This window comes from Podarcis filfolensis, assembly GCF_964270895.1.
Source record: "Podarcis filfolensis genome assembly, chromosome: 9".
Lineage (NCBI taxonomy): Eukaryota > Metazoa > Chordata > Lepidosauria > Squamata > Lacertidae > Podarcis > Podarcis filfolensis.
Window position 1 is genome coordinate 76,585,541 of NC_139610.1, and position 25,276 is coordinate 76,610,816.

The following is a 25,276-nucleotide window of genomic DNA, read 5'->3' on the forward strand; positions in this document are numbered from 1 at the left end:
CTTCACAGTTCAAGGTGCATCGCTGCCACTGTGGGTTCATAAAGTCTGCATTTTTAAAAATTCTCTGTACCCTTAAGTCCAAAAAGGAGAGGAACCTCCTGGGTGTCCCTGGGGCTGGTTCCTGGAAGGTAAGAACTGCTTGACAGTGAAACAGACTCCCTTAGGTGGTGGACTCTTCTTCCCTGGAGATTTTAAAGCAGAAGTTGGGTGGCTATCTGCTGGGGATTCTTCAGCTGTGATTCCTGCATTGCAGGGGGTTGGACTGGATGACCCTTGGGGTCCCTTCCAACTCTGCAATTCTATGATTCTATAAAACAGCCGCAACTGTCCCCAAAATACCTGCTGTCACCTGACTACCTTGTGGCTGATCACTTCATGACCCAACATCTCTCCCTCCGAAGGAGATTCCTCCCTGCAGAAACCATCACACCAGGAAATCCATTCTGCACAAACCGCGGGCAGGAATAAGCCTTTCAGAATGGGAGCACTGGCCCTTTGTAACTGCCTCCTGCTGCACACCAGACAGGCACCATCTTTCCAACATTGACTGAAGACCTGCCTTTTAAGTGGAGATTTTTATTCCAGACTGCAGCTGCGCTGGATTGAAAATTGTTGCTATATTGTCTCCGTTGTTGATGCTTGTATTGCTAAATCACTTTGGGGAAATGACTCAAAAATCAAGTATGGAAATAATTAAGAGTAGCTGTAACTACAATGGAGATACAGCAATTAGTAGCGTTGTAGCAGTAGAAAGGAAATTCTGACTGAACACTGGGAAGAACTTTCTGACAGCAAGAGCTGTTTGACAGTGGAGCAGTCTCCTTTGGGAGGTGATGGACTCTCTTTCCTTGGAGGTTTTTAAGCCAAGGTGGGATGGTCATCTGTGATGGAGCTTCAGCTGAGATTCCTGCACTGAAGGGGTTTGGACTCAATGACTCTTGGGCTCCCTTCCAACTCTACAATTCCATGCTTCCATATTGCCAGGGGGACATGCACCACCCTGAGTGCCTTCAGAGAGGGGGCAGGGTACAAATAAACAGTAAATAAACAAGATAGCCAAGTGCTAGTATCTCTAATGGCTATTTAAATGGCAGAAACGCCCAACCCTGCCACCCAGTACCAAGGAGGGGGCTCTTCCACACACCACAACATCTGCTGTCATGACTCTGGTGCCAATGTGGTGCCCCGGGGCATGTCCGCCGGATTGGGAGGCCAAGACTCAGCTCAGTTTTCAACAGTGGGTGGCCTGGGCCAAATCCTGACTCCAGCTCAGTGATGTCCCTATTACATGGGCTTCTTTGTGCTAAAAGAGAGATTGCCCACATCTTTCGTGGAGAGGCTTCAAGCATAAAACAGAGAACAGCAGACCAGGCATTGTTCGCTTTGTCTAAGATGATGGTGAAATTTATATACGCCGCTTCCTTCTGACCGGGTTGCCTCAGCCACTCTCCCAACAAAATATTAAGAAGCACAGTACAACATCAACCATTAAAAACTTCTCAGAGGCACAGCACAGCTACGTGAGAGAAACCCAGGGAGAGGCCTTTGGTCTAGCCAGGGCAAAGGTGGGCAACGCCCTGGTCTGCCAGGGATCCCAGCCGCAGCCTCACGGCTACTCTTGAAGCATGACTCAGGAGTGTATAAATATGTGGTTAGGCACGGACTCTCCTCAGCCGAGCCAAGGGCAACTTTTCTGCCAGGGGGATGCCAAAAACGCCGCTCAGGCAAACATGCCGCGCTTGGCTCCTGGAGGCATGTGGCCAGGAGAGCAATCTAGCAACAGCCGACAAAGTCACCTAGAAGAGGGACTGGGTGGAGGAAGCAGGTGCCTTAGACTGAGTCTAAGGGCTCTCCAGGGTCATTTGGGCAGGAAAGGGTCTCCCTCATCCCTACCTGGGGAAGCTGCCAGGAGCCAAACCTGGGCTGCTCTGCCCACGGAGCCACAGCCCTCAGGGTGAAGGAGTCGGACCCAGTTGCAACCCTCAAGCAATTAATCAGCAAGGTTAAGCCACTGGAAACCTTTCAGTCGATCCAACGTTATTTGTTTCTTAATGCCTATAGAAACCCTGGTGAGGGCAACAATATTTTTAATTTTTCTTGAAAAGAATCCTTATCAAAGCCACCTGTGGCAGGCACCATCTTAGGAGAGCTATTCCCTGTCCTCTTTCGTCACTCTCACAGAAGAGGAAATGCAGGCACCAACTCAAAACAGAGGAAGAATGCTTTCTTCTGATGGAGCTTTGATCAACCGATTAAAACTCATATAATTCCTCGGCTAAGATTTCTGCAATTGGGTGGTTGGTCTAGGTAAGCCTAAGGAAATTAGACGGGCCTCGACTAGAGCCAGGGCCTTTTTGGCCGTGGCCCCGGCCTGGTGGAACGCCCTCTCACAAGAGACCAGGGCCCTGCGGGATTTGACATGTTTCCACAGGGCCTGCAAGACGGAGCTGTTCCGCCAGGCCTTTGGGCAGGATGCAGTTTGACTTACTTTCCTTTGTATAAAACAAGCCCGAAGGAGACCCCCAACCTGCTCACAGCTCCTTGTATGCTCAGTGGAAACAGTTGGTCCTGGCAAGTATTAAGCACTCTCAATTCCAACCTGATAATTGCCACCTGCCCAGATTTTAACTTGTCTGAATTAATTTTAAGGTGTATTTTTATTAATTGGTGTCTGTTTTTATGCATATTGTGTTGTTTTTATGATGTTAGCTGCTCTGAGCCTGGCCTCGGCCGGGGAGGGCGGGATACAAATAAAAATTTATTATTATTATTATTATTATTATTATTATTATTATTATTATTTGCCAGGAACTCTTTATAAGGGCAAAATGCTTAGTTAAGGCCAAATGTTCCACAGCAGCCTCAAGCACAAGTCAAGAAGGTGCACTGAGCCCCGTTCCTGTTTTGCCCCCCAACTCCATCCGTGTCTTGCTGCAGGAGGGCCATTCCACAGGCCAGGTCCGTGACCATTTAGTCCATTGAAAAAGTCACGGCATGTTTATTCTGACACATGCAGCTTGGAGGACTACCTGCGAGATAGAGCCTCTGCCTTTAACTAGGCATAAACACAGTTTGCTGAGGGCAAGTTTTTCAGAAGGGTTGAGGCAGCCCAGTGCAGAACTGTCCGTGTGTCAATTAATGACTTCCTTACCTTGTGAAAAACAGGTTTGTGGCCTTTTCTTTACAAGCCTTTCAAAGGTATTCACGGGTCTGCCTGGTCCTCATTTTGAGGAGCCTCTAAGCCTTTGGCTTCTGTTCGGCTTGTAGCAGGAGAGCCACAGGTCAAACATGTGCTGCGCCGAAACCAAGCATTTCCGTTTGTCTGCTTTAAATTTGCTGCCTCTCATTCCTGACGAATGTCCCACGCTCGCCCTTTGTGCTCGGAGAAGGGGATGAGCCCACGGACCGGCTGCTCTTTCGCGTCCCATTGCTGGATCCTGCCTGGAAAAGCCTCAGAGCTTCTCCAGAAAGAGAAACAGTTTCTGCAGAGATGATGAAACCACTGAATTGGGGAAACTCAGTCCTATATATCTATTCCCATCACGGAATCTTCATTCCAGATTAAGATGGGAGCATCTCTCCAACGAACTTGAAACAATATTGGATACCCAATTTTAAAATGAGTTTTTAGCAACACATTTTGGGGGGCTGTGGCAGGGGATAGATAAGAACATAAGAAGCGCCTTTGGATCGGGCCCATGGCCCGTCTAGTTCAGCATCCTGTTCTCACAGCGAGCAACCAGATGCCCCAACGGGAAGCCTGCAAGCAGGTCCCGAGTTCAAGAGCAACTCTCCCCTCCTGTGGCTTCCAGTGAAACGAACTCCCTTGGAGGTGGTGGACACTGCTTCTGTGGAGGCATTTAAGCAGAGGCTGGGTGGCCACCTGTCAGGGATGATTTAGCTGAGATTCCTGCCTTGCAGGGGGCTGGACTAGATGGCCTCTGAGGGTCCCCTTCCATCTCTGCCATTCTACGGTTCTATGGCAGTATATTGTCTCCCTGCTTATTTAACTTATATGCAGAATTCATCATGCAAAAGGCTGGGCTGGATGAATCCCAAACTGGAATTAAGATTGCTGGAAGAAATATCAACAACCTCAGATATGCAGATGACACAACCTTGATGGCAGAAAGTGAGGAGGAGTTGAAGAACCTTTTAATGAGGGTGAAAGAGGAGAGCGCAAAATATGGTCTGAAGCTCAACATCAAAAACACAAAGCTCATGGCCACTGGTCCCATCACCTCCTGGCAAATAGAAGGGGAAGAAATGGAGGCAATTAATTTTTTGGGCTCCATGATCACTGCAGGTGGTGCCAGCAGTCACGAAATTAAAAGACGCCTGGTTCTTGGGAGAAAAGCAGTGACAAACCTAGACAGCATCTTAAAAAGCAGAGACATCACCTTGCCAACAAAGGTCCGTATAGTAAAAGCTATGGTTTTCCCAGTAGTGATGTATGGAAGTGAGAGCTGGACCATAAAGAAGGCTGATCGACAAAGAATGGATGCTTTTGAATTCTGGTGCTGGAGGAGACTCTTGAGAGTCCCATGGGCTGCAAGAAGATCAAACCTCTCCATTCTGAAGGAAATCAGCCCTGAGTGCTCACTGGAAGGACAGATCCTGAAGCTGAGGCTCCAAGACTTTGGCCACCTCATGAGAAGAGAAGACTCCCTGGAAAAGACCCTGATGTTGGGAAAGATGGAGGGCACAAGGAGAAGGGGACGACAGAGGACGAGATGGTGGGGCAGTGTTCTCGAAGCTACTAGCATAGAATCATAGAATCATAGAATCATAGAATCATAGAGTTGGAAGAGACCACAAGGGCCATCGAGTCCAACCCCCTGCCAAGCAGGAAACACCATCAGAGCATGAGTTTGACCAAACTGTGGGAGGCAGTGGACGACAGGAGTGCCTGGCGTGCTCTGGTCCAGGGGGTCACGAAGAGGCAGACACGACTAAAGGACTAAACAACAACAACATGCTGCGGATCTTCTACCTCTGGACTTCCTGCATCCAAAAAGGAGTTGGGCTGCAACTTTGTGTTGCTTGGGTGACGTCGTGATGCCACAGTGCAAAGAAGTCTATTCAAGGGGTAGACTTGAAAATTGAAGGCAAATTTCCTTGTGGGCAAGACTTGTATTTCACCAAACTTTCTACAAAGCTTCCGTAAAAAGCTGGCTGTCCCCTATGTACTTGGAAAGAGGAAAACCTCCCAGGGTGCAAGTGTGCGGTGACGAGGGCAGGCGATGCACTCCGAAGACAGACGTCAAGCGCCACCCAGGGAGAACCCAGGCTCCCTGGTCCCTGGCCGGCGCAGCATGACGACACCTTCTTGGGCAGCTCTTGTGTGGCTTTTCCTTTCTCCGGGACTTGTTTTCGAAACAACATTCTTTCCGTTGGGCAGATTTTCCATGAAATACAAAGCAGCTGCCATCTTGGTAGGAGGAGGCTGATTCAAGACAGATAGCGATCTCTCTCTCACACACACAGACACACACACACACTCAATGGCCTGGAACTTCCGTTTTATTAGTTGCCTCTTCCCGACACACCGTGTTGTCTACAGAGGCCAGAGAGTTGCAGCTGGTTCCCCTGCCCACGCACTGTACATGCGCAAGCAGCACAAAGGATGCGGCAGCTAGACTGGTGACTGGGAGCGGCTGCCAAGACCACATAACACCGGTCTTGAAAGACGTACATTGGCTCCCAGTACATTTCCGAGCACAATTCAAAGTGTTGGTGCTGACCTTTAAAGCCCTAAATGGCCTCGGCCCAGTAGACCTGAAGGAGCGTCTCCACCCCCATTGTTCAGCCCGGACACCAGGGTCCAGCTCCGAGGGCCTTCTGGTGCTTCCCTCCCTGCGAGAAGTGAGGTTACAGAGAAGCAGGCAGAGGGCCTTCTCAGTGGTGGCGCCCTCCCACCAGATGTCACAGAGATAAACTACCTGACGTTTAGAAGACATCTGAAGGCAGCCCTGTTTAGGGAAGTTTTTAATGACTGATGTTTTAATGTATTTTAAAACTTTTGTTGGAAGCCGCCCAGAGTGGCTGGGGAAACCCAGGGGTGTAAATTGTTTATTTATTTATTTTTATTATGATCCTCCTCCTCCAAGTCACAGTAAAGATCCCTTCGAGCAACAGTGTCAGACTAGGACCTGGGTTCATATCCCTCCATACCTATGAAGCTCACTGGGTGTGACCTTTGGGGCGGTCACTGCCTCTCAGTCTAAACTACCTCACAGAATAAAAAAAATCCTTGCAGTTGCACCTTAGAGACCAGCGAAGTTAGTTATTGGCATGAGCTTTGGTATGAGCTTTCGTGTGCATGCACACTTCTTCAGATACCTGTGTGTGTGAAGTGTGCATGCACACGAAAGCTCATACTTTAAGGAAGAGGTTGGGTGGCCATCTGTCTTGGATGCTTCAGTTGAGATCCCTGCATCGCAGGGGGTTGGACTACATGACCCTCAGGGTCCCTTCCAACTCTACAATTCTCTGTTTCTATGAAGTCCTCCGGCTTCTTGCAGGCAGAGCCCAAGAATGAACCCTCCCGCCTTGCCCAGGTGTGACCCACCACCCAGTCAATGCCATCTGGAGGAAGGGAGAGAGCCAAGCCCCTTGTATCTGAGGAAGGACTTTGGATGACACTGTAGCAGATTATTGGCACTATGCTGCAGCCTAGGGGAATCCCTACCTCTCCACAAAAGTGATGGAAACACATTAAGGACCCCAAAATCTCCTGCCCAATGCAGCCTTTGGGGCAGGCATCAGGAAATTTGATTTGGAACCATCTTTGGTAGCAGAATGTGGAACGGACAAAGGGTGCACTCTAATCTTTCTAACATGCCGACTGGATTAGTGCCCGGCTTGCTCAGTTAGTAGAAACTAACTAGAGAATGCAACGTGAGACTATTTACGTTTTTAAAACGGTGGTAGTTAAGACACACAGCTGGATGGGAAAGCCGAGTCCCTCTCAGACACAAGGTGATGTCACTCGTCCCATGTCCAGCGGAAGGAGCCCTCCAGCCCTGGGCACCCACCTCTGCAGGCTCCACTGCTGCCGCCACCCAGCTCCCCATCTGGATTCAGTGGCCACAGGGCACACAGCCTTCCCCGCCATCCACACTGGCTGCAAACAGCTGCTTATCCTGGACAAGAGCCGGGAGGCTGACGGAAAAGTGTGGAGAGCTCCTTCCCGGCTGCCGCCCAGCCCCCTCCTTCAAGAAGCCTGTGGGGCACCAGGAATTAACCCCGCCTGCTGACACTGGACCACCTCCCTCGGGTGACCCAAGTGGAGCTACCCCAATGCGGGTGGCAGAGACTGCAGCTGTTTGGAGCCCAAAAGGACTCAAGGCACAGCTCCCTGGGACACGAGGCCACCGGTGGAAAAAAGGCTTCTCTATGTCCATCCTTGCATGCCAGAGACTCAAACGGCAAAGCAGCTACGCCTCTAGTGGTGGAGCACACGTGGGGTTAATGTGCCTCTTGGAAGTGGGGAGGGGTGGAGAGAGAGAGCCAGGACAGACTTGGATGAGCTTCTCTACCAGAGGTGAACCAAGCAGTGATGGAAGCTGTTAGAAGCGTTCATTGAACCAGAAGGCTGCATTTCTGCCTTTCACTGAGGTGGGGGGGGCAGCAGCTCCCAGGGGAGAGGGGAGAAGGGAGTCTGGGCTCTTCTGCACCCCAAGTTGGAAACAGCAGAATTCCCAAGGAGCTCGTGCACATTTCCTGCGGATTCCACAGGGGCTTGTAGAGCAAGATCCGCTTCCTGCTGGATCAGTGGACATCCGTCATGGATGCTTTCGTTGAGATTCCTGCATTGTAGGGGGCTGGACTAGCAGACCTTTGGGGTCCCTTCCAACTCTCCGATACTCTGATTCTATGCCAGAGGAGAAACTGTCCTCCATGCAAGTCCTCTGACCTGTGAGAAGAGGACAGGGAGCAAAGCTTGAGGTGGTCCGGGGCTGAATCTTACAGAGAAAACTCCCATTTTGGGGCAGTCCAAGGACTGCAAGACGTGAGCTTTGAAAGGCGAGAAATATCCTTCCTCAAAGGATTTCAAGGTGAGGCTGGAGAAGACACTTTGGGCACAGGACAGCCTGCTGCAGCTAGTGGAGCGTGGCCCAAGCAGCCTGCCAGCTCTTTCGCCGCTCCACGGTGCCCTGCGTAAGAGCCTGCCCTCTGCTCCTGCATCCTCCCAGGGTGGCCTTTGCCCTGCTGATCTCTCACCTTGACTTACGGGCAGAGGAACCGGGAATGGACAAACTGGGGGATGGAGCCTCAGAGCACGTCTGAACTCGAGTGCCACCCTCTGGCCAAAGGAGGGCACCGCAGGGACGATGGGTGCTTTGGGAACCACCTGCACCCCCCACCCACCTGCCTTGGGCCATGTCTGGACCATTAAACAGTTATGACCCTTTTGAACAGCGCCTGTAGTGGCTGCCTTGCTCCAGAGGGATCTGACGCCTGGAGCTGTGCTTCTTTTGCTCCTGGGATAAAGGCGCAGGGCTCCCTCCTCTGGCCCCCCACCCTGCCGCCTCCTGGGCCCGCAGGCCTCGGCTGGTTCAAGGAACCTTCTAACAGACAAGGGGCAAGCAGGGTGGCATGGAACGCACTGGGCAGCGCACTGGGCATACTCACCGGCATGGCTGAGTGGGCATAGGAATCCCCCTAGGGAGGGAAGGTCAAGACAGGAAGCTTCAGAAGACACAGACCCACCCAGCTGGCAGGGGGAGGGGGCAGTCTGGCTCCTCGCAGCAGCTGGCACCGTCCTCCTCCGCAGGGAGGAAGGGAAGCACTGCCTGGGCGAGTCACGGACCGGCTTCTCTTCCGCAGACAGCCTGGCCAAGGACAAGGGAAGCAATCTGAGGGACAGGGGGACCCCAGCCCTGAGGTCAGAGGCAGAAGAGCTCCAAGCAGCAGTTGCAGAGGAGGGGGAAGGGGGCTGGCCTTGCTTGCGAGAATTCAGAGGCACCGGTGGAACTCTCTGCCAACAGAAATCCTGCAGGTGCCTTCTGCTTCTATATCTCAAGGCCTGCAGAAAAGTTGTCTGTTCCACCAAGGCTAGGCAGACAATTAAGAATACCTCTTTCTGCAACAGTTAACTGATCTCTGTCTTGAGCCTTTTCTATATGGCTTTTATTGCATAGTTTTATGTTTTGATTGCTTTGATGGGGGGCTGTTTATGACACAGTGGTATACAAATATTTCTAGAAATACTTTGTGAGTGTTCATCTTGTAAAATGCCCTGTGATCTTCGGATGAAGGTGATATATGAATTTAATAACTAATAATAATAAAATCTGAGTGAGGAGGGAGGAAGGGGGAACTGCCACTGGGATCAGGTCGCTGGGCCAGATGGAGGACTGCTGTTTGTGTCTGGAGGGGGGAGGGGGAGTTCACAAACTGAGGGGCATCACCAGCCAGGGGTGTCTCTGCGGTTCAGTAACATTTGCCAGAGGCACCTTCCCAGCAGATTCTGCTGCTGGGCTCACTAGCTATACCAACGCTGGGGGTGCCTCCATAATTCTGCACTGTGTGAGGAAGGCCTTTCTATCTGTCCTGAATCTTTCAACATTCAGCTCCTCAAATGTTCTATGGTTATCGGAGAGGGAAGAAAACTTTCCTCTATCCACTTTCTCCATGCCGTGCGTAACTGTATAAACTTCTGCCATGATGCCTGTCACTCGCCTTTTCTGACAGCAATCTTGCAAGGTAGGCCAGTCTTACTGCCCGCATTTTGCAGATGGGGAAGGGATCTGCAGCTGAGGAAGCCTGGCTCGCTCAAGGGAGCTTATGGTCAAGGCAAGATGTGGGCCAAGGGCTCTGTGGGTCCCAGCTTAGCCGCCCCCCTTGCCCCACCAGCTCCTAGGTCATGATGGGGCTTTGGTATCCAAACCGGGAGGTGCCGTTTCCCTCACATTTCAGATACATGAGCAGCTGCATTACAGATGCACTGATGAGCCCATCCAAAGGGGCAAATGTCCTTTACAGTGGTACCTCGGGTTAAGTACTTAATTTGTTCCGGAGGTCCGTTCTTAACCTGAAATTGTTCTTAACCTGAAGCACCACTTTAGCTAATGGGGCCTCCTGCTGCCGCCGTACGATTTCTGTTCTCATCCTGAAGCAAAGTTCTTAACCTGAGGTACTATTTCTGGGTTAGCGGAGTCTGTAACCTGAAGCATCTGTAACCCGAGGTACCACTGTATGGGGAAATAAACTTTGCAAAGCTCTCCACCACCCAGGGGCAAGCAAAGGCTTTCTGTGCAAGGACAGCAATAGCCAGATCGACACACGAAGGAGGGCCTGGACCCAAGCAAGACTTTTAAATATTTTTCACGGTTCCATCTGAAATCTGCGCTCACCATCTGGCCAAAAGTAAACAGGGGAGGAGGGGGAAAGCGAGGGAGAGGCGGAGGGAGGGAGGGAGAGCACCAGGCTCCCCTTGCAAAGAGTTCAGGCTGAACTGCTGGAGCCGATTACGGCCGGGAGGATTGCTGAAAGATTACTTCCCCTTCCCAGGTCGCCGTAACCTCCTGACCTTCCCCGATTACCCCGCACAAGAAGGTTATCAAGATACAAGCCTCCGAGGATTAAAGGAAACTTAAAAATCAAAACAGAAAAACACTCCTTTCCCCAACAAATAAAAAACTTCCTTGCTTTGTTAAGCTGACAGCCCCGCCATAGGTGTTGACATAACCTTCCATCTGCAAAAGGCTTAGAGTCAACAAATCCGCACGCTTGGCGCAGATCTGTCCGGGCGATTTACTCTGACTTGTCTGACATGAAATTAAAATAACAGGCAGCCACCAGGGACAAGGGGCTCCCTCTCTCTCTCTCTCGCCCGTGATAGCCATCTCCTGCAACCAGAGACCCGTTCTCAAAAGAGCTGGAGACCATCTTGAAAAAGATATATATATATAAAATACTAGCTTGTTTTATTTTAGATTTGGGTGCCGGGGTTTGCCTCCCATTCCTTTGTGGTGAACCACTACCACCCTGCTCGACTAGTGCATTCGGGGTGCGGTGGGCGTCCCAGGCCCAGGGTTTCACCCCTGAGAGCGTTCCACTCTTTTGAGGCCATCTGAAAACAGTTACTCCAAACCACCATGGAAGTTCTCTGGGTGGCGGCCATAAGAGGCTGGAGGGCCCCACCCTCACCTGCGAACTCTTCACCCGGGGCTTGAGCATTTGACAGCGCAAGGCGTGCAGGTCCCAGCTCCTATTTGCTGCCCTCTTCTCAAGCCAGCACCCAGTGAGGAAGCAGCAGGATGGAGAAGCGTCCGTCAGGACCAGAGGGGTCATGCCACCCTCTTTGGGGGAGCACGTCCTGTCCAGACTCTTTGCAGCCACCTCCAAGCTCCCCACCAGACCATCTCTGGGCATGAGAACAGAAACACCCACCTGAAAGCAGGGCAAACCGTTTCCGCTCGGTCTCTCCCAGCCCCACTTTGAGAATGTCCTGATCAATCTGGGAGAACATCATTAATGGTTTAAGGAAGATTAATCGTTCCAGACCCATCCCATAAATCATCGCAGACACGTCCTGCATTCCCGCACATCTCCACGTTAGGGATGCTTTATGCTCCGGTGGAAAAGCATCCCCCGCAGAGCTGAGCTGCTAAAGGAGACCACCAACTGGAGGGCTCTATAAGCCAGACCTCGACTGAGGAGTGGGGCTCTCCCCAACCCTGTCCCAGGGAAAGCAGGGCAGGCGAGAGCGTCCCCTTCAACGTCATGCTATGCAGTGACCAAAACTAAATATCGCTTGCAAGATCCACGAGAGGGTCTCCCAACGGACTGTGCGTGCTCACATTTCACTGAAACATAGCCACTGACGATGGATACTAATTTCACCCTGTTGTACGTTGCTCACTTCTTCTCCCATTTGCCACTAATGTGAAAGGAGCATCCAAATTACGCAGGTGAGAAAACTGGGGACCTCACCCACACACACCTCTCTCTCACACACAGATCTGAACTCTCTTTTTGCACCATCATCTATTTCTCTCCCCACTTTATTCTGAGGCCTGGATTTGGTGGGGGGTGGGTGGCACCTGGCTCCAAGGAAAACGCACAACAGAGAACCAGAACCCCCGAGATTTGCTAAATACTTCCTGAGCCTGGACTGAAATGAAGGGTGGATAACTTCACCACTGCAGTCTCCACAATCCCAAAAGTATATTCGAAACAACAACAAAAGCTCAAGTTGTTGAGTGGCAGCCAAAGGGAATGACAGTGGGGGAAAGCCCCACCAATGAGATCAGGCTGATCCTGCCCAGAGGACGGAGTGGGGGTGGGGCAAGGCCAGCAGGTGCAATCCTGCTCCCTCATGCACGGTTGAACCTCGGAAAAATCATCTGCAGATTGCTAAGAGCATCTTCAGAATGGCCACAATCTGCTTCTCCAATGGAATACGCCACACCACTAGAAGATGGAAAGTGGGTGCAGAGGTACCCTCAGGCAGTTTCACCTTCCTCCGCCCTTTGCCCAGCGTTTCAGAGACATACCAACCATTGAACTGGACCCTTATTTGGTGGCATGATTGCCACTCCCTCCTATGATTCAGACAGGCTTGCCTGCCTTTGAAAAACGTCTTGCGGTTGCATTATATATATAATACAGCACTTATGCTCAGTGTTACCAATTCACTTAAAACAAACAGTTTTTTTAAAGTTGAAAAACTGCTCAGGGGCGTGCAAGAGGAGAGGTGCTAGCCAGCCTGATTCTGCTGCAGACAGGGAGATCTGGTCTTTCAGAGTTTAATCCTAGAGAGGAAACTGTTCCTGTGAATGACACATGGCAAGCAGGACTCAGCAGGACACAGAGAGAAGCCAGGGATGGAGGAAGGAAGGGGCAGAGGCAGCAGGGTTTTCCCAAGTGGCTTTTGGCATTGAAATGCTTGTGGAAGGACCCATCAAGCACAATGTGAAGAAGAGGCTTGGATGTCAACCTCCTCCGTCAGCAAAAGCAGTTGCTGACCAGCTCCAGGAGAAGGAGACTGCTGTCCCCAGCTAAATGCACTCGGGAACAGCTCTGGCCCTTGGTTTTGCCTTAACCACCTCTGGGGAGGCTCCTAACATCCTCTCCTGCCAGCTGCATCTGTGGTAGCTCAGGAGGTGTGCAACTGGAACAGAAGCTCCCAAAAAGAAGAAGAGGAAGAAGAGGGAGAGGGAGAAGAAGAACCTTTGTGTTCCGAGACATACTTACAGGCAGGTGTGTAAAGACCGCGAAGGTGCTGCGCAGGAAGGCAATGAGGTCCACCAGGTAGTCGCTAGCCTTTGACCCTGCCTCGACGGCCATCCAGTCGTAATCTGCAAGCTGCAAGAACTGGTCGATCTTCTGGTTCAAGTTCGTGTAGATCTCCTCCTCTGCAGCATGGCGAGCGTCCTGAGGAAGAAAAGAAGGCTCAGCAGGAAATGAGGCATCGCAACTGGAATTCTTTGAGTGAGGTGGACCATCCATGACGGCCTCCAGGATCCTTCAGGAGGATGTAACCTCCCTGGGGCCTTTTGTGAAGGGCAGGTACTAAACATAGCTTATGTAATAAATAAATATGCAAGTAAAAGAAAACCCTTTGACAATGGTGGTGAGATTTAATAGCCCTAAACAATTTGCTATCATCAGCAAACTTGGCAACTTCTCTGCACAGCTCTTACTCTAGATCATTTATGCACAAGTTAAAAAGCTCAGGTCCAAACAGCAATCATTCTTGGAAGTCCAAGTATAAGGTTCTGCTCTTAGGCAGGAAGAACCAGATGTACAAATATAGGATGGGGGACACCCAGCTTACTAGAAGTACAGGTGAAAAAGACCTAGATGTCTTGGTGAACCACAAGCTTAACGTGAGTCAACAGTGCTTCGGCAGCAGCAAAAAAAGGCTAATGCTATTCTGGGCTGTATCAACAGAAGTCTAGTGTCCAGATCAAGGGAAGTCATAGTCCCACTCTATCCTGCCTTGCTCAGGCCACACCTGGAATCCTGTGTCCAATTCTGGACACCACAATTTAAGAAGGATGTTGACAAGTTGGAAGGTGTGCAGAGGTGGGCAATCAAAATGATCCAGGGTCTGGAAATGAAGCCTTATGAAGAACAGTTAAGGGAATTATACCCAATTTAACCCCATAAAGAGGAGACTGAGAGGAGATATGAGAGCCATCTTCAAATACCTAAAGGTATTCCATCACATGGAAGATGGAGCAAGCTTGTTCCCTCCTGCTCTGGAGTGTAGGACCAGAACCAATGGATTCAAGTTTCAAGAAAGGAGATTCCGACTAAACACCAGGAAGAACTTTCTGAAAGTAAGAGCTGCTCAACGGTGGAACAGTCTCCCTCAGGAGGTGGGGGACTCTCCTTCATCGGAGGTATTTAAGCAGTAGTTGGACAGCCATCTGTCATGGATGCTTTAGCTGAGATTCCTGCATTGCAGGGGGTTTGGAATAAATGACACTCGGGGTCCCTTCCAACTCTACAATTCTATGATTCCATGGCTCGATGTTAACCAAATCACCTTCATCTATATCCCTGCTGACATTCTCAAAGAACTCTAATAGGTTCCTGGCACGGGGTTTGGCTTTGCAGAAGCCATGCTGGCTCCGCTTCAGCAGGGCTTGTTCTTCAATACGCTTGGTTATTGTACCTTTAGCAGAGCTTCCCACCAGCACACGGCACCAGCCTCACCTTGAAGGTGGTCGTTCCATATAACTTGGTCGTGTGGACGGTTTCTGGCAGGACGTTGGTGATGTTGGTTATGAATTCCTCAAGGAACCTGCAGGACTTCTCCAAGTGCATCGTGTTGATAATAATCTGGACCAGCTGGAAAAGGAGCAGACACACATTTCACACTTTGGTTTTTCAACAACCGACAGCAGGACAGATAAAACCAAGGCAACCCGCAATGGGCACCTGCGGTCATTCAGACACAGCCTCTGGCAGAACACAATAGGTCTGGACAAAGAGCCAGGGAAACGGGTCTCTCTTCCCCAACAGGTGATGTTTCTAAGCCATTCACGGCTCTCTGGGAAGGAATTTCCCAAGGATTTCTGCTAGAGGCAGAAGAAAAACTCTAATGAATTTTCTAAATTCAGCTCGTCTCCAATCCCATTAAAAGGCAATCTGGCTACAGGAAGAAAAAAAAGCAAGACAGTAGATCTGAAGCCCTTTGCCAATAAGTCTTAAGTGACAGGAGCCTGAGTGACAGCTCCTCCCTCCCTCCCCCCAGCTCAGACAAGGCTCTTTAGGAAAACCTGCAGGCACTCGGAGGGGCAATTAAGAAAGAGCCAATTTGGTTGTCTCAGGATTTGAGGGTTTGTGACTGCTGCAAAACATGCCCTGTTATTTTTTTCTTGGGCTGGAGGGGGGGAGATAAAAATGCTCCTGTGCCTGACATTAGAGGTGGCTGCAAGTATTTCTAAGGAGGAGCAATACAACAAAAGAAAACCAGAACCTCTTTTTCTCGTCCTGCCTTCCCCTCCCTGCCCCCCCCCCAGTGCTGGGGATTTTACACTAAAGAAGGGGGATTCGCATCAGTTGTAGGGCGCCATCTCAGCTACTTTTGATCATCTTCCCGTTTTTTTGAAACCAACTTGCTTCCATTCCAAGGCCTCTCCCCACTCCTGCCAGGCTTCTAACAAATACAGTGGAAGCTGGGTTCCCAAACTTAATCTGTTCCGGGAGTCTGTTCGATTCCCAAAACAGTTTGGGAACCAAGGCACGGCTTTTGATTGGCTGCAGCAGCTTCCTGCAGCCAATCAGAAGCCATGGAAGCCATGCTGAGCGTTCGGCTTCCAAAGAACATTCAAAAACTGGAACAATTACTTCCGGTTTTCATTCATTCAGGAGCTGGAACGTTCGGCTCCCAAGGCGTTCGGGAGCCAAGGTTCCATTGAATCTAACTACCCCTTTTGCCACCACCTTATTAAGCCAAGAAGGTTGGCTGCTTGTGGTTAGTAAGATTAGGTGAGGCTGGGTGGAGAGTGCAGCGCATGGGTGCAAGATCTCTTGAGGGTGAAGTGCAACTGCAGATCTACTCACACTGGGGGTAGCCAGCCCCACCACCACATTCAACTTTTAGTCACATGTGTTGTGTGCAGGCTCTCCCAGACCCCACGTCCCCATTGATCAGTGGGGCCCCACCTTATTTGCCAGGTGCATCACGGAGAGCTCCTTCCAGGAACTGCTAAGAGGACACCTGGACCTTCGGTCTTAGCAGGCGTGAGAAGCTACCACCACCACTCCAAGAAACGTCTGTGTTGTGGAGCAGCACAAGGAATGGCCTTAATGGGGAGGGTGGAAATGATGAGGTGTTTGAGATCCGGACATGAGAGATCCTGTGTCCAAGGCAAGGAAGTAGGTGGGAGGCAGGAGAAGAGATAAATCAAGCGTGTAGAGAGGGGGCTTTCTACAGGACTGCTGAAAATTGCTCTTCCTTTCAGGCGAGGCCCATGAAGATGGGGAGAAGGCGCACAGAATTCATGCTCCCATATCCAAAGTAACTATGAAGGCAGGGGCAAACACACACACACACACACACGTCCGAAAGCAGAGCACTCGCCTCCGTCAGGCCGACGTTCCTCCTCTTGATGACGTTCTGCAAGCAGTTGCTCAGCGTTCGAGTCAGCAGCAAGTTGGTCGATTTCCGAATCATGTCATCCACTTCGGTGGAGCTGAAAGGCAGAGAGAGACGTGAAGAAGAGAAATTGCTTAAAGGGGCAGTGAACTAAGCATTGCTTTGGAACCAGATAATCCTAGAGGGTCAAGTGGCCCTTTCAAAAACCCAGCATCAAAAACAACGTGGTTGCCATCCAGGCAGACTGAGGACCTGAGGGAATTGTGATTCCAGCAAATGGCAATGCTGAATTCTCATGACGGCAGAACAGAATGAGCCAGACGAGTCCTGATGGCGAGCAACGTTTTGCACCCTGAGGGTGCGCATGTTGTGTAGTTGAGGATGGAGATTTCAGCCTCTCATCACAGAGGAAGTGACATCCCGGCAGAAGCTGAACTGAGCCCACAAGGATAAAGTCCCAAATGGGGGGGGGGGGGCGGAGAGAAGGAACAGGCACCTGTGATTCACTCTCTTTTTATGTTACACTACTATAAATGGAGGGACGCGGGTGGCGCTGTGGCTTAAACTACAGAGCCTAGGACTTGCCGATCAGAAGGTCGCCGGTTGAAATCCCTGCCAGTGGGTGAGGTCCCGTTGCTCGGTCCCTGCTCCTGCCAACCTAGCAGTTCGAAAGCCCGTCAAAGTGCAAGTAGATAAATAGGTACCGCTCCAGCGGGAAGGTAAACGGCGTTTCCGTGAGCTGCTCTGGTTCGCCAGAAGCAGCTTAGTCGTGCTGGCCACATGACTCGGAAGCTGTACGACAGCTCCCTTGGCCAGTAAAGCGAGATGAGCACCACAACCCCAGAGTCGGTCACGACTGGACCTAGTGGTCAGGGGTCCCTTTACCTTTATTATAAATGGAACCATGTTGAATTTTTGAAAACTGTCACTGATTGTTTCATATAAACTGCCATAAGAGCTCCTGGTCAAATTCCAGAACAAGTTACATGTATTTCATACATCCAGGAATGGTCCCAAGTCTGAAAGCATGGGGAAATAAAGGAAGATGTAGCAAGTGGAGACCTCAACATGTGTTAATGTACAGCAGCTGCAATCCAGTGGAACAGTCTACAGGGACGTGACTGCGGCATCCCAAATGGCGTCCAGAGTGAGGCCCAAGTCATGTTCCTAGAAACAGGAATCAACAGGGGTGTGCTTCCTGGCATGCGCCTATCTGAGTCTGGATGAGGACAGCACCCAAAGGGGCACTAACCCAATTCTCAAGACTCGGAAGGGTGCCGTGTGCCAAGACAAGCCAGGCACGTGGCCAAGGGGTTTTTTTGAGAGCAGAGTGACAAGGAGTCCGTCAATATAAGGAAAGAGCCTAGGAAGGAAAGGATGTAAACGCAGTGTAAGGTAGTCTTTATGTGAGTATATTGTATTCAATTATGGGATATCAGAGTTTTTCGGGGCTAACCAGGCTGGGATAGCAGGCTTGTGGGTCTTTGAATGTCTGACTGATTTTTTCAATTTCGTTGTTCCGTATGGGACGACGACAATAAAGATTATCGTATTATCGTATCGGTGAGCCTCCGATGAAGCTGAAGGCTGGGAGATTCAGGACACATCAAAGCCCTTATTGATGCAGTGCCCGGTCAACCTATGGATCAACCTGGCAGGGATGGCCACCAAGCTGGATGGTTTTAAATGGGGATTAGACACAACCATGGAGGAGGAGAGGGCGATCTGTGGCTACTACCTCTCCAATGCTTCTGAACTGCAGATGCTGGAAAGGGCAGGAGGGAAAAGGGCTGTTGTGCCCAGATCCTGCTTGTGGGTTTCTCACTGGGGCATCTGTTTGACCCCTGTGAGAACAGGGTGGTGGACTAGGTGGAGCACGGGCCTGACCCAGCAGGCTCCTTAGAGGTTCTTATCTCAAGGGCATCACGACAGACGAACCAGGGAGCAACTCTAAACTCTCCTAGTTTGAGGCAAGGAGTGCCCCCTCCTCCTCTGCTTCACCCCCCCCAACTCCTTGTACACATTCCTTGTCCTTCCCCCCCCCCCCCCGACTACTCCCCAAGGGGAGGCATTTGTTGCTTGGAATCCTAATTAACAAAAATCACACTCCGCGTTCTTTGCTGCAGGGTCTGCTCTTAGCGGGGCAGGGAGGTGGGGAGCTATTGAGTGTGCCGAAAGAAAGACATCTGTGACAGTGACGGCTGGCGGCCCCCGAGTTCCTGCCGCAGCAGCCGTGACCTTCGTGGCGGCTGTGATGGACAGCCTGACCCCAATCACTCCGGGGCGCACCATAAATGACAGGGGAGAGGAGAAAGGCAGAAAGAAAAAACCGAGGCCGCCTTTGCAGGCAAACATCCGAATAAAAACTAATACAGGCTGTCAAGCTGAAGGGAAGAGTCAACAGTAGCAGCAGCAGCAGCAGCCTGTTTTTCTCAGCTCCCTTGTTGCTCCTGCTGGAAAAAAGTGCCCTGCGAAGCCAAGGCTGGAAATTATAACAATAAAGGCACTTATTTCTAATGAAGGCCCAAGGTGGCCTCCAGGCAAGAGGAGCGGCCTCTGTTGGTCCTGCTCAAGGGAATCGCAGAAGGGAAAGTTCTGGACTCCCAGGAATGTCCCTTGGGAGAGAACTCCACCCTCTACCCAAACCAAGGTGGACATTTTCTGCAAGCATTTGCCCTGAATGCATGGGCACACGTGGTGCAACACACACTGTTTTTCAAAAGATGGGACTCCAGGGGGGACAGGAGTAGAAGAACCACACTCAGCCAGAAGGAATCAGAGAAGCAATCCTGAAGATACCTCGAGGCATCCGTCTGCGACAAACACCACCACAATCTTGGCTCTTTGTACCCTGTCCCAAAGGTCAAACCCCCCTCAAATTCTAGATTTGGTGGCCAGAGCAAGTGATGCGTTCTACAAGTGTTCATTTTTAATAAAAATAAAAAGTTGGCTTATGTTTGCAGAAGCTCTTCTTCTTCTTCTGACCTGGAAAGGGAAGGGCCACCGAGTTTTGTTCAGGGCTGAAAGCTGATGCAACAAACCGTTGGCTAAGACAGCCTTCCCCAACCTGGTGCCCTCCAGGTGTTTTGGCCTACAACTCCCACCTGTTTCACCATCATACACCTTTATGGATGGGGCTGATGGGAACCATAGAGTCCAACCCACCTGAAGGATGCCTGGGTGGGGAAGGGTACTTTGAAGGGTGCCTGTCTTCTTCATCTAAATTACACCTATGTTGATGATTAATATTATTGGCAGATCCTATTATATGGCAGCATTTTCTTACATGACAACAGGCCCAACAGACCACGCTCATCATCACCACCTGATGAGAGGAAGGGGGGGTGGCCAAGCAGAAAGGCAGTCCAAAGGAGAATTGGTTTTATGCCCCAAAATGCCCTGGGGAAAAGCACTGGTTCTTATCAAGTCAAGAGGAGTCAGTAGCATCTGGTTGTCATACCTTAGGTGAAGGTCTTCAGAGAACTTCAGGCAAGCGTAGATAAATTCCTTGATCTGGCTGTAAACTCTAGGCACAAACTCGGAAAAGGGGAACTTCTTGGGGAACGGTTGCTGAAAAAGGGAGAGGAGAGTGAGAGACCCCCCAAGGCAAATCATGGGGCCAAGGCACATGCAAAACTATTATTATTATTATTATTATTATTATTATTATTATTATTATTATTTCCACCTTAACCCCTTTGCTCCCCCGTCTCCCCTTTCCGGAGTCCTTCTTGGACAAGGCCTTTCCTCCACGCAGAGCAGCCTGGCTTCTCTTTCACTGGGCCTTCTAGTGCTGGAATCGATCCCACACGTTGATTTGGGGCAGCTGGCAAGAAGGCCAAACATGTTTTGTTCAGCAGCACAGGCCTCCCATAGGAACAAGCAAAGGGAGGCTGAAAGAGGCATGGCAGCAAGCTCCCCACTGGCACCTCAACCAACGTGGGTGGCACCAGGCACAGAATTCCTTTGAAGACAGTTTGATTCTCGCCTTAAAGCTGTGGCCATCAGGAACCAATGCCCAGGTCCTCCGTGACGTTCCTCTGCCTATCTCTACACCATCAGCCTTGGACAACCTGGTGCTATCCAGCTGTTTTGCAATGGCCATCAAGTTGGCTGGCTTTAAAAGAGGACTGGACAAATTCATGGACAATAAGGCCATCGATGGGCTACTAGTCAGGATGGCTCTGCTCTCAACTCCACAGCAGGAGGCAGTGAATGCTTCGAAAAACCAGCTGCTGGAAACCACAGAAGGGGAGAGTTGCTCCTGGGCTCATGTCCTGCTTGCAGGTTTCACACGGGCACCAGGTTGGCCACTGCAAGAACAAGATGCTGGACTACATGGGCCTTTGGCCTGATCTAGCAGGCCATTCTTATGGCCTTATGCCCTACCAGGACAGCTCAAGCTTATGGAAGTCACAGTCTAAAGCATCTGGTTGGTGAAGACTCCTCTGCACCAACCTGCTCATGTTTGCCAGGGAAAAAGTTTATTTCTCTAAAGTCTGACCAAGTTGGAGAGTTTTCTAGTCTTCACCCAAAGCCCTTTCCCTCTTGTCTCTGTAGGGAGAGGTTCTTCTGAGCTAAGGAGCTTGCCCTCTTCCCTGAGGAAGAACATTCTCAGTTTAAAGGATAGATGCCTGCCCAGCTTTTTCTTGAAAAGTCTCTAAGGGGGAGCAAAGGGAAGCTCTGACACACCACCTCAATCAATAAATCATTTTATTTGCACGCCGACTTTCCAGCAGCAAAACCATGTTCAAGGCAGATCAAAGCCTACAAAAATTATGTAAGTACCTGACCATAAGACGCACCTAGTTTTTAGAGGAAAACAAAACAAAACAAATATTCTGACTGAAACAGTGGATGTATGATTTTTGTGGTTCATGCTGTGGCCACAGACATGTGATTTGACAGTGAGTTTGGGGTAGCCCAATGCAAAAATCCTGGGGATCCATGTGGATCCGTGCTTTGTAACCATGTTTTTGCGCCATTGTGGCCCCAGGCAACAGTGGATGCAATGTTTTTCTTCGTGAAGGCTGTAGCCATGGACATGCTTTGTGATCTGATGGTGAATTTGGGGTGACCCAATGCAAAAATCCTGAGGATCCATGGGCTTTTACCTCCTCCCTCCCAGGCAGCCTCCTCTATTGCTAGCGTCCCTTATCTCGCTCCCGATCGGCAAACGATCAGCGGCTTTGTTTCAACACCCACTTCTCTCTTAAAAAAAAAAAAGCATGATCTGCTTTTCGCCCCTGGGACCACGCATTCACTCCATAAGAGCAATTCGGCTCCAGGGAACACACATTCACTCCATAAGACGCACAGACATTTCCCCTTTTTAGGAAGAAAAAAGTGTGTCTTAAAAAACACGGTAGTCATAAGCAATAAGCTAAACATCAGCAGTACACAACCAAAGTGGACAATGTCCACATAAATCATTAGCTCCAAAAGAAAGATACAAAAAATCAACAGCAACATAAAAACCCCACCAGACCCCAAGCCCCACCTACCTGCCCCCCACTTACCTTTTCCAGCTCCGGATCATGGAAGGGAAACTGCCCGACCATTTTCTGATACTGCTCTTCGTTGGCCACCGGGATGGGACTGTAGTTATCAGAATCCAAAATGTTTCTGTGAAATGCCGCAACGACAATAAAGGAGGACAGTGAGAAAGATGGACCTCGCTCTGCTTCAGGTAGGAGGAGGAAGGCCTTGGCCTCCCAGGAAGCCACCACAGGAGCATTTGCAAGAAATGAAATGAAATGAAGCAGAAGAGTGACTCTGACGCTGGAGACAGAACATCGCCAGGATCCACTGAGGACCCAGGAATGCTACTAGGGGCAGGTGGGCACCGTCCTGCTTCTCCTGCAGAACATACAGTCAAGCGTGTGGAAGGCAGACAGGGAGCAGATGCCACCCTCGGGCCAAATCACAGCAGCCCCTTGCGCACGCAGCCCCCCCCCCCCCAGCCCACAAAAACCTCCCTGGAGTGAGACCCAGCCCTGCAGCATGTGTAACCCAGGTGCCGCCCCCTCCCCTGAGGTACAGAAGCATCCTGCCAGGGGAAGAGAAAAGGAGGCAGCCGGCATCTCCGAGGTCTCTGCCCCCGAACGCTTGAGACCAGCCCCCGGGGGCTTCTGAAATTAGCCTCACCTGAAGGCTCCTGCCCACTTCTTCAGCAGAGTCTCACTGTACTGATCCCGGATTTCCAGCAGCAAGTCAAAGAGGTGGTTGACGGGAAAGCCGTATCCCTGGGCAGAGACACACAAACATTCGAGCACACGGAAGGCACAAAGGGCCACTTCACACTTTACACAGAGCGGCAGATCCAGGGAGAGAGAAGGGCAATGCAGCACATCCACATTTCGCATCCTGGAGGGTCCCGTGGAAAGCAGCTTTGGTGCTATGCCCCTTGGCTTCGGGGGACCCTTGGGGCTTTGAGAAGGGCCCCGGGGAAGCTGCACTTCTAGGGTGGAGCACAAGAAATTGCAGCAGAGAACATTTTGGGCAGCCCCTCCCCACAGAATCCTTGAATGGTAAAATTGGAAGAGACCCCAAAGGTCATCAAGTTCAATCCCCTGCAATGCAGGGATCACAGCTAGGAAACCCATTCCGATACGAAGCCTAGAAAACCATGGATGGAATTTCAGAACACGAAGGGAAGAGGCAAGTCTCGCAGGAGCAGGAAAACCTCTCTGGGGAACCATGGCAGCTACAGCCACTCACGCAATGGGGAGAGTCAGGTAAGGCCCAGGGTTGTACAGATTCGGGGGGTCATCAGCTGCTGCAAGCGGCAAATCGTAGGGCAGCCCCCTTTGAGCAAGACAAGGGTTGGGGGGCAGAGAGAAGGGGCCCGGGCTCAGAAGGCTGGCTGAGGAGGCCCTGGGCACATGACAGAAAGCTGGCAGACCTATGGGGCAGCGGGAGCAACATAGAGGAGCTACACACCTGGAGCGTATCAGCAAAAAGCACAATGAGATTCTTCAAGTCCAAAATCAGGTTGGGGTCAGAGCAGTAGGACTGTAAGAGAGGGGAAAGGGTTATTTATTGACATGCTACTGTTCCACCCCACCTTTCTTCCAGAAGGGTCAGAACAGGGAGCACACCGGGAGGGTGTGTGGAAAAGAAACAAGAAACGTTCTCTTTTAACTTTGCCTTCCCCCCATAGACTTCAGATGCTATGAAAAACAATAGTAACCAAGGCCCTGCCTTAAAAAAATGAGGAATACAGTGAAGGGCTTTCATTGCAGAGAGGGTACCCCTGGAAGCGAATCCAGAGACCCCCCCCCACCCAACTTCTGCAACAGTGTTTTCCAAGGACCAAGGCTGCCTGCCCACCTACAACCACTTCAGACCAAAGGACTGATACTCACGGAATGCGTCCGGAGAGCGGCGATCGTCTTTGACAGCGCCATCTCCCAGAGCTCATCGATGTAGACTCTGTCCACCAAGCCCTGGCTTGTGTGCAGGACATGGTCCTCAATGACGAAGAAGCTGCCAGAAGGGAAAAGAAGGGGAGGCTGTAAGGAGTCGAGCTCAGGTGTCCTTGAGTCCGCACGGAATTCGACAGAATCCGCAAGCTGGGTGGGCTCCTGCAAATCCATCTGGTAAGCCTACAAGTCGTGGGGAAGCCCCATCAGCAGCCTTGGTCCAGAGCTCTGGGTCGGGTGCACCGTTGGGAGTTCATGGGTCTCCTCCACTCACTCCCAGGGTTAGGGTTAGACAGAGCCGGAAAGCTTAAAGGGGGGTTCAAAAGAATTCTCAGAGAATAAGGCTACCATTGGCTGCAAGCCGTGATGCTGTGTTGGAGGTGGGATTTCTCTGGATGCCAGTTGATGGGAATCACCAAGGGGAGAGTGTTTCTGCACCCAGGTCCCATTAGGGCATCTGCCTGAAGCAAAGATCCCCAGTGTCGAAGCAATGATTCTTCAACATCAACTTCATTGGACTGGTCATGTTGTGCGGATGCCTGATGATCGTCTTCCAAAGCAACTACTCTATTCCGAACTTAAAAATGGAAAGCGTAATGCTGGTGGCCAATGAAAGAGGTTTAAAGAGTGTCTCAAGGCAAATCTAGAAAAATGTAGTATAAACACCAACAACTGGGAAACACTGGCCTGCAAGTGCTCCAGTTGGAGAACAGCCTTTACCAAAGGTGTCATGGACTGTGAAGACACTCAAACTCAGGACGCAAGGGAGAAATGTGCTAAGAGGAAGGCATGCTTGGCAAACCCTCACTGGGATCAACTCCTGTCCAGAAACCAATGTCCCCACTGTGGAAGGACGTGTGGATCCAATTGGCCTCCAAAGTCTCTTACGGACTCATTGTTAAAACCGTGTTTATGGAAGACAATCTTACTCGGCTACGAGGGATCACCAAAGAAGAAGAAAAAGAAGAAGGAGAAGGAGAAGAAAGATCTGCTTGACCACAGTGAAAACAGGATGCTGGGCTAGGTGGCGTGATCCAGCTTCAGGGCTCGCCTTATGTTCTTAGGACCATCTTTTCAGGCAACTTCCTCTAAATATGCACCTCTACTTAGCATCGCACTTGCAACTGGGCTTCAGACTCAAGTGTGTGTGTGTGTGTGTGTGTGTGTGTGTGTGTGTGTGTCCCTCGAGTCACACACTCGGCTCCTTTGCTCACATCTCCTATAATTATTTGCTCTGCAGGCCTTTTTCCACCGATGACCTAGGAAAGTCTGGGGAATGCACACTTCT

General features: G+C 50.7%; 1 protein-coding gene and 1 long non-coding RNA gene across 4 annotated transcripts in view; one reads left to right on the forward strand and one right to left on the reverse strand.

The window, feature by feature from the left end:
• LOC310742534 overlaps positions 1 to 25,276 on the forward strand; it is a 353,556-nt gene that overhangs the window by 98,623 nt on the left and 229,657 nt on the right. The window lies entirely within an intron of this gene.
• EXOC6B (exocyst complex component 6B) overlaps positions 1 to 25,276 on the reverse strand; it is a 215,447-nt gene that overhangs the window by 65,800 nt on the left and 124,371 nt on the right. For all 3 annotated transcript variants that reach the window (XR_014538429.1, XM_083571233.1, XM_083571234.1), the window contains 8 exons: positions 23,932 to 24,052; positions 23,507 to 23,578; positions 22,712 to 22,809; positions 22,084 to 22,189; positions 20,025 to 20,134; positions 16,550 to 16,661; positions 14,677 to 14,811; positions 13,207 to 13,386 (listed from right to left, as the gene is read on the reverse strand). Coding sequence is in view for 2 of the 3 variants with exons in the window: in XM_083571233.1 (XP_083427359.1) it covers positions 13,207 to 13,386; positions 14,677 to 14,811; positions 16,550 to 16,661; positions 20,025 to 20,134; positions 22,084 to 22,189; positions 22,712 to 22,809; positions 23,507 to 23,578; positions 23,932 to 24,052 (934 nt within the window). In the remaining variant the exon portion in view is untranslated. The remainder of the gene's footprint in view (positions 1 to 13,206; positions 13,387 to 14,676; positions 14,812 to 16,549; positions 16,662 to 20,024; positions 20,135 to 22,083; positions 22,190 to 22,711; positions 22,810 to 23,506; positions 23,579 to 23,931; positions 24,053 to 25,276) is intronic.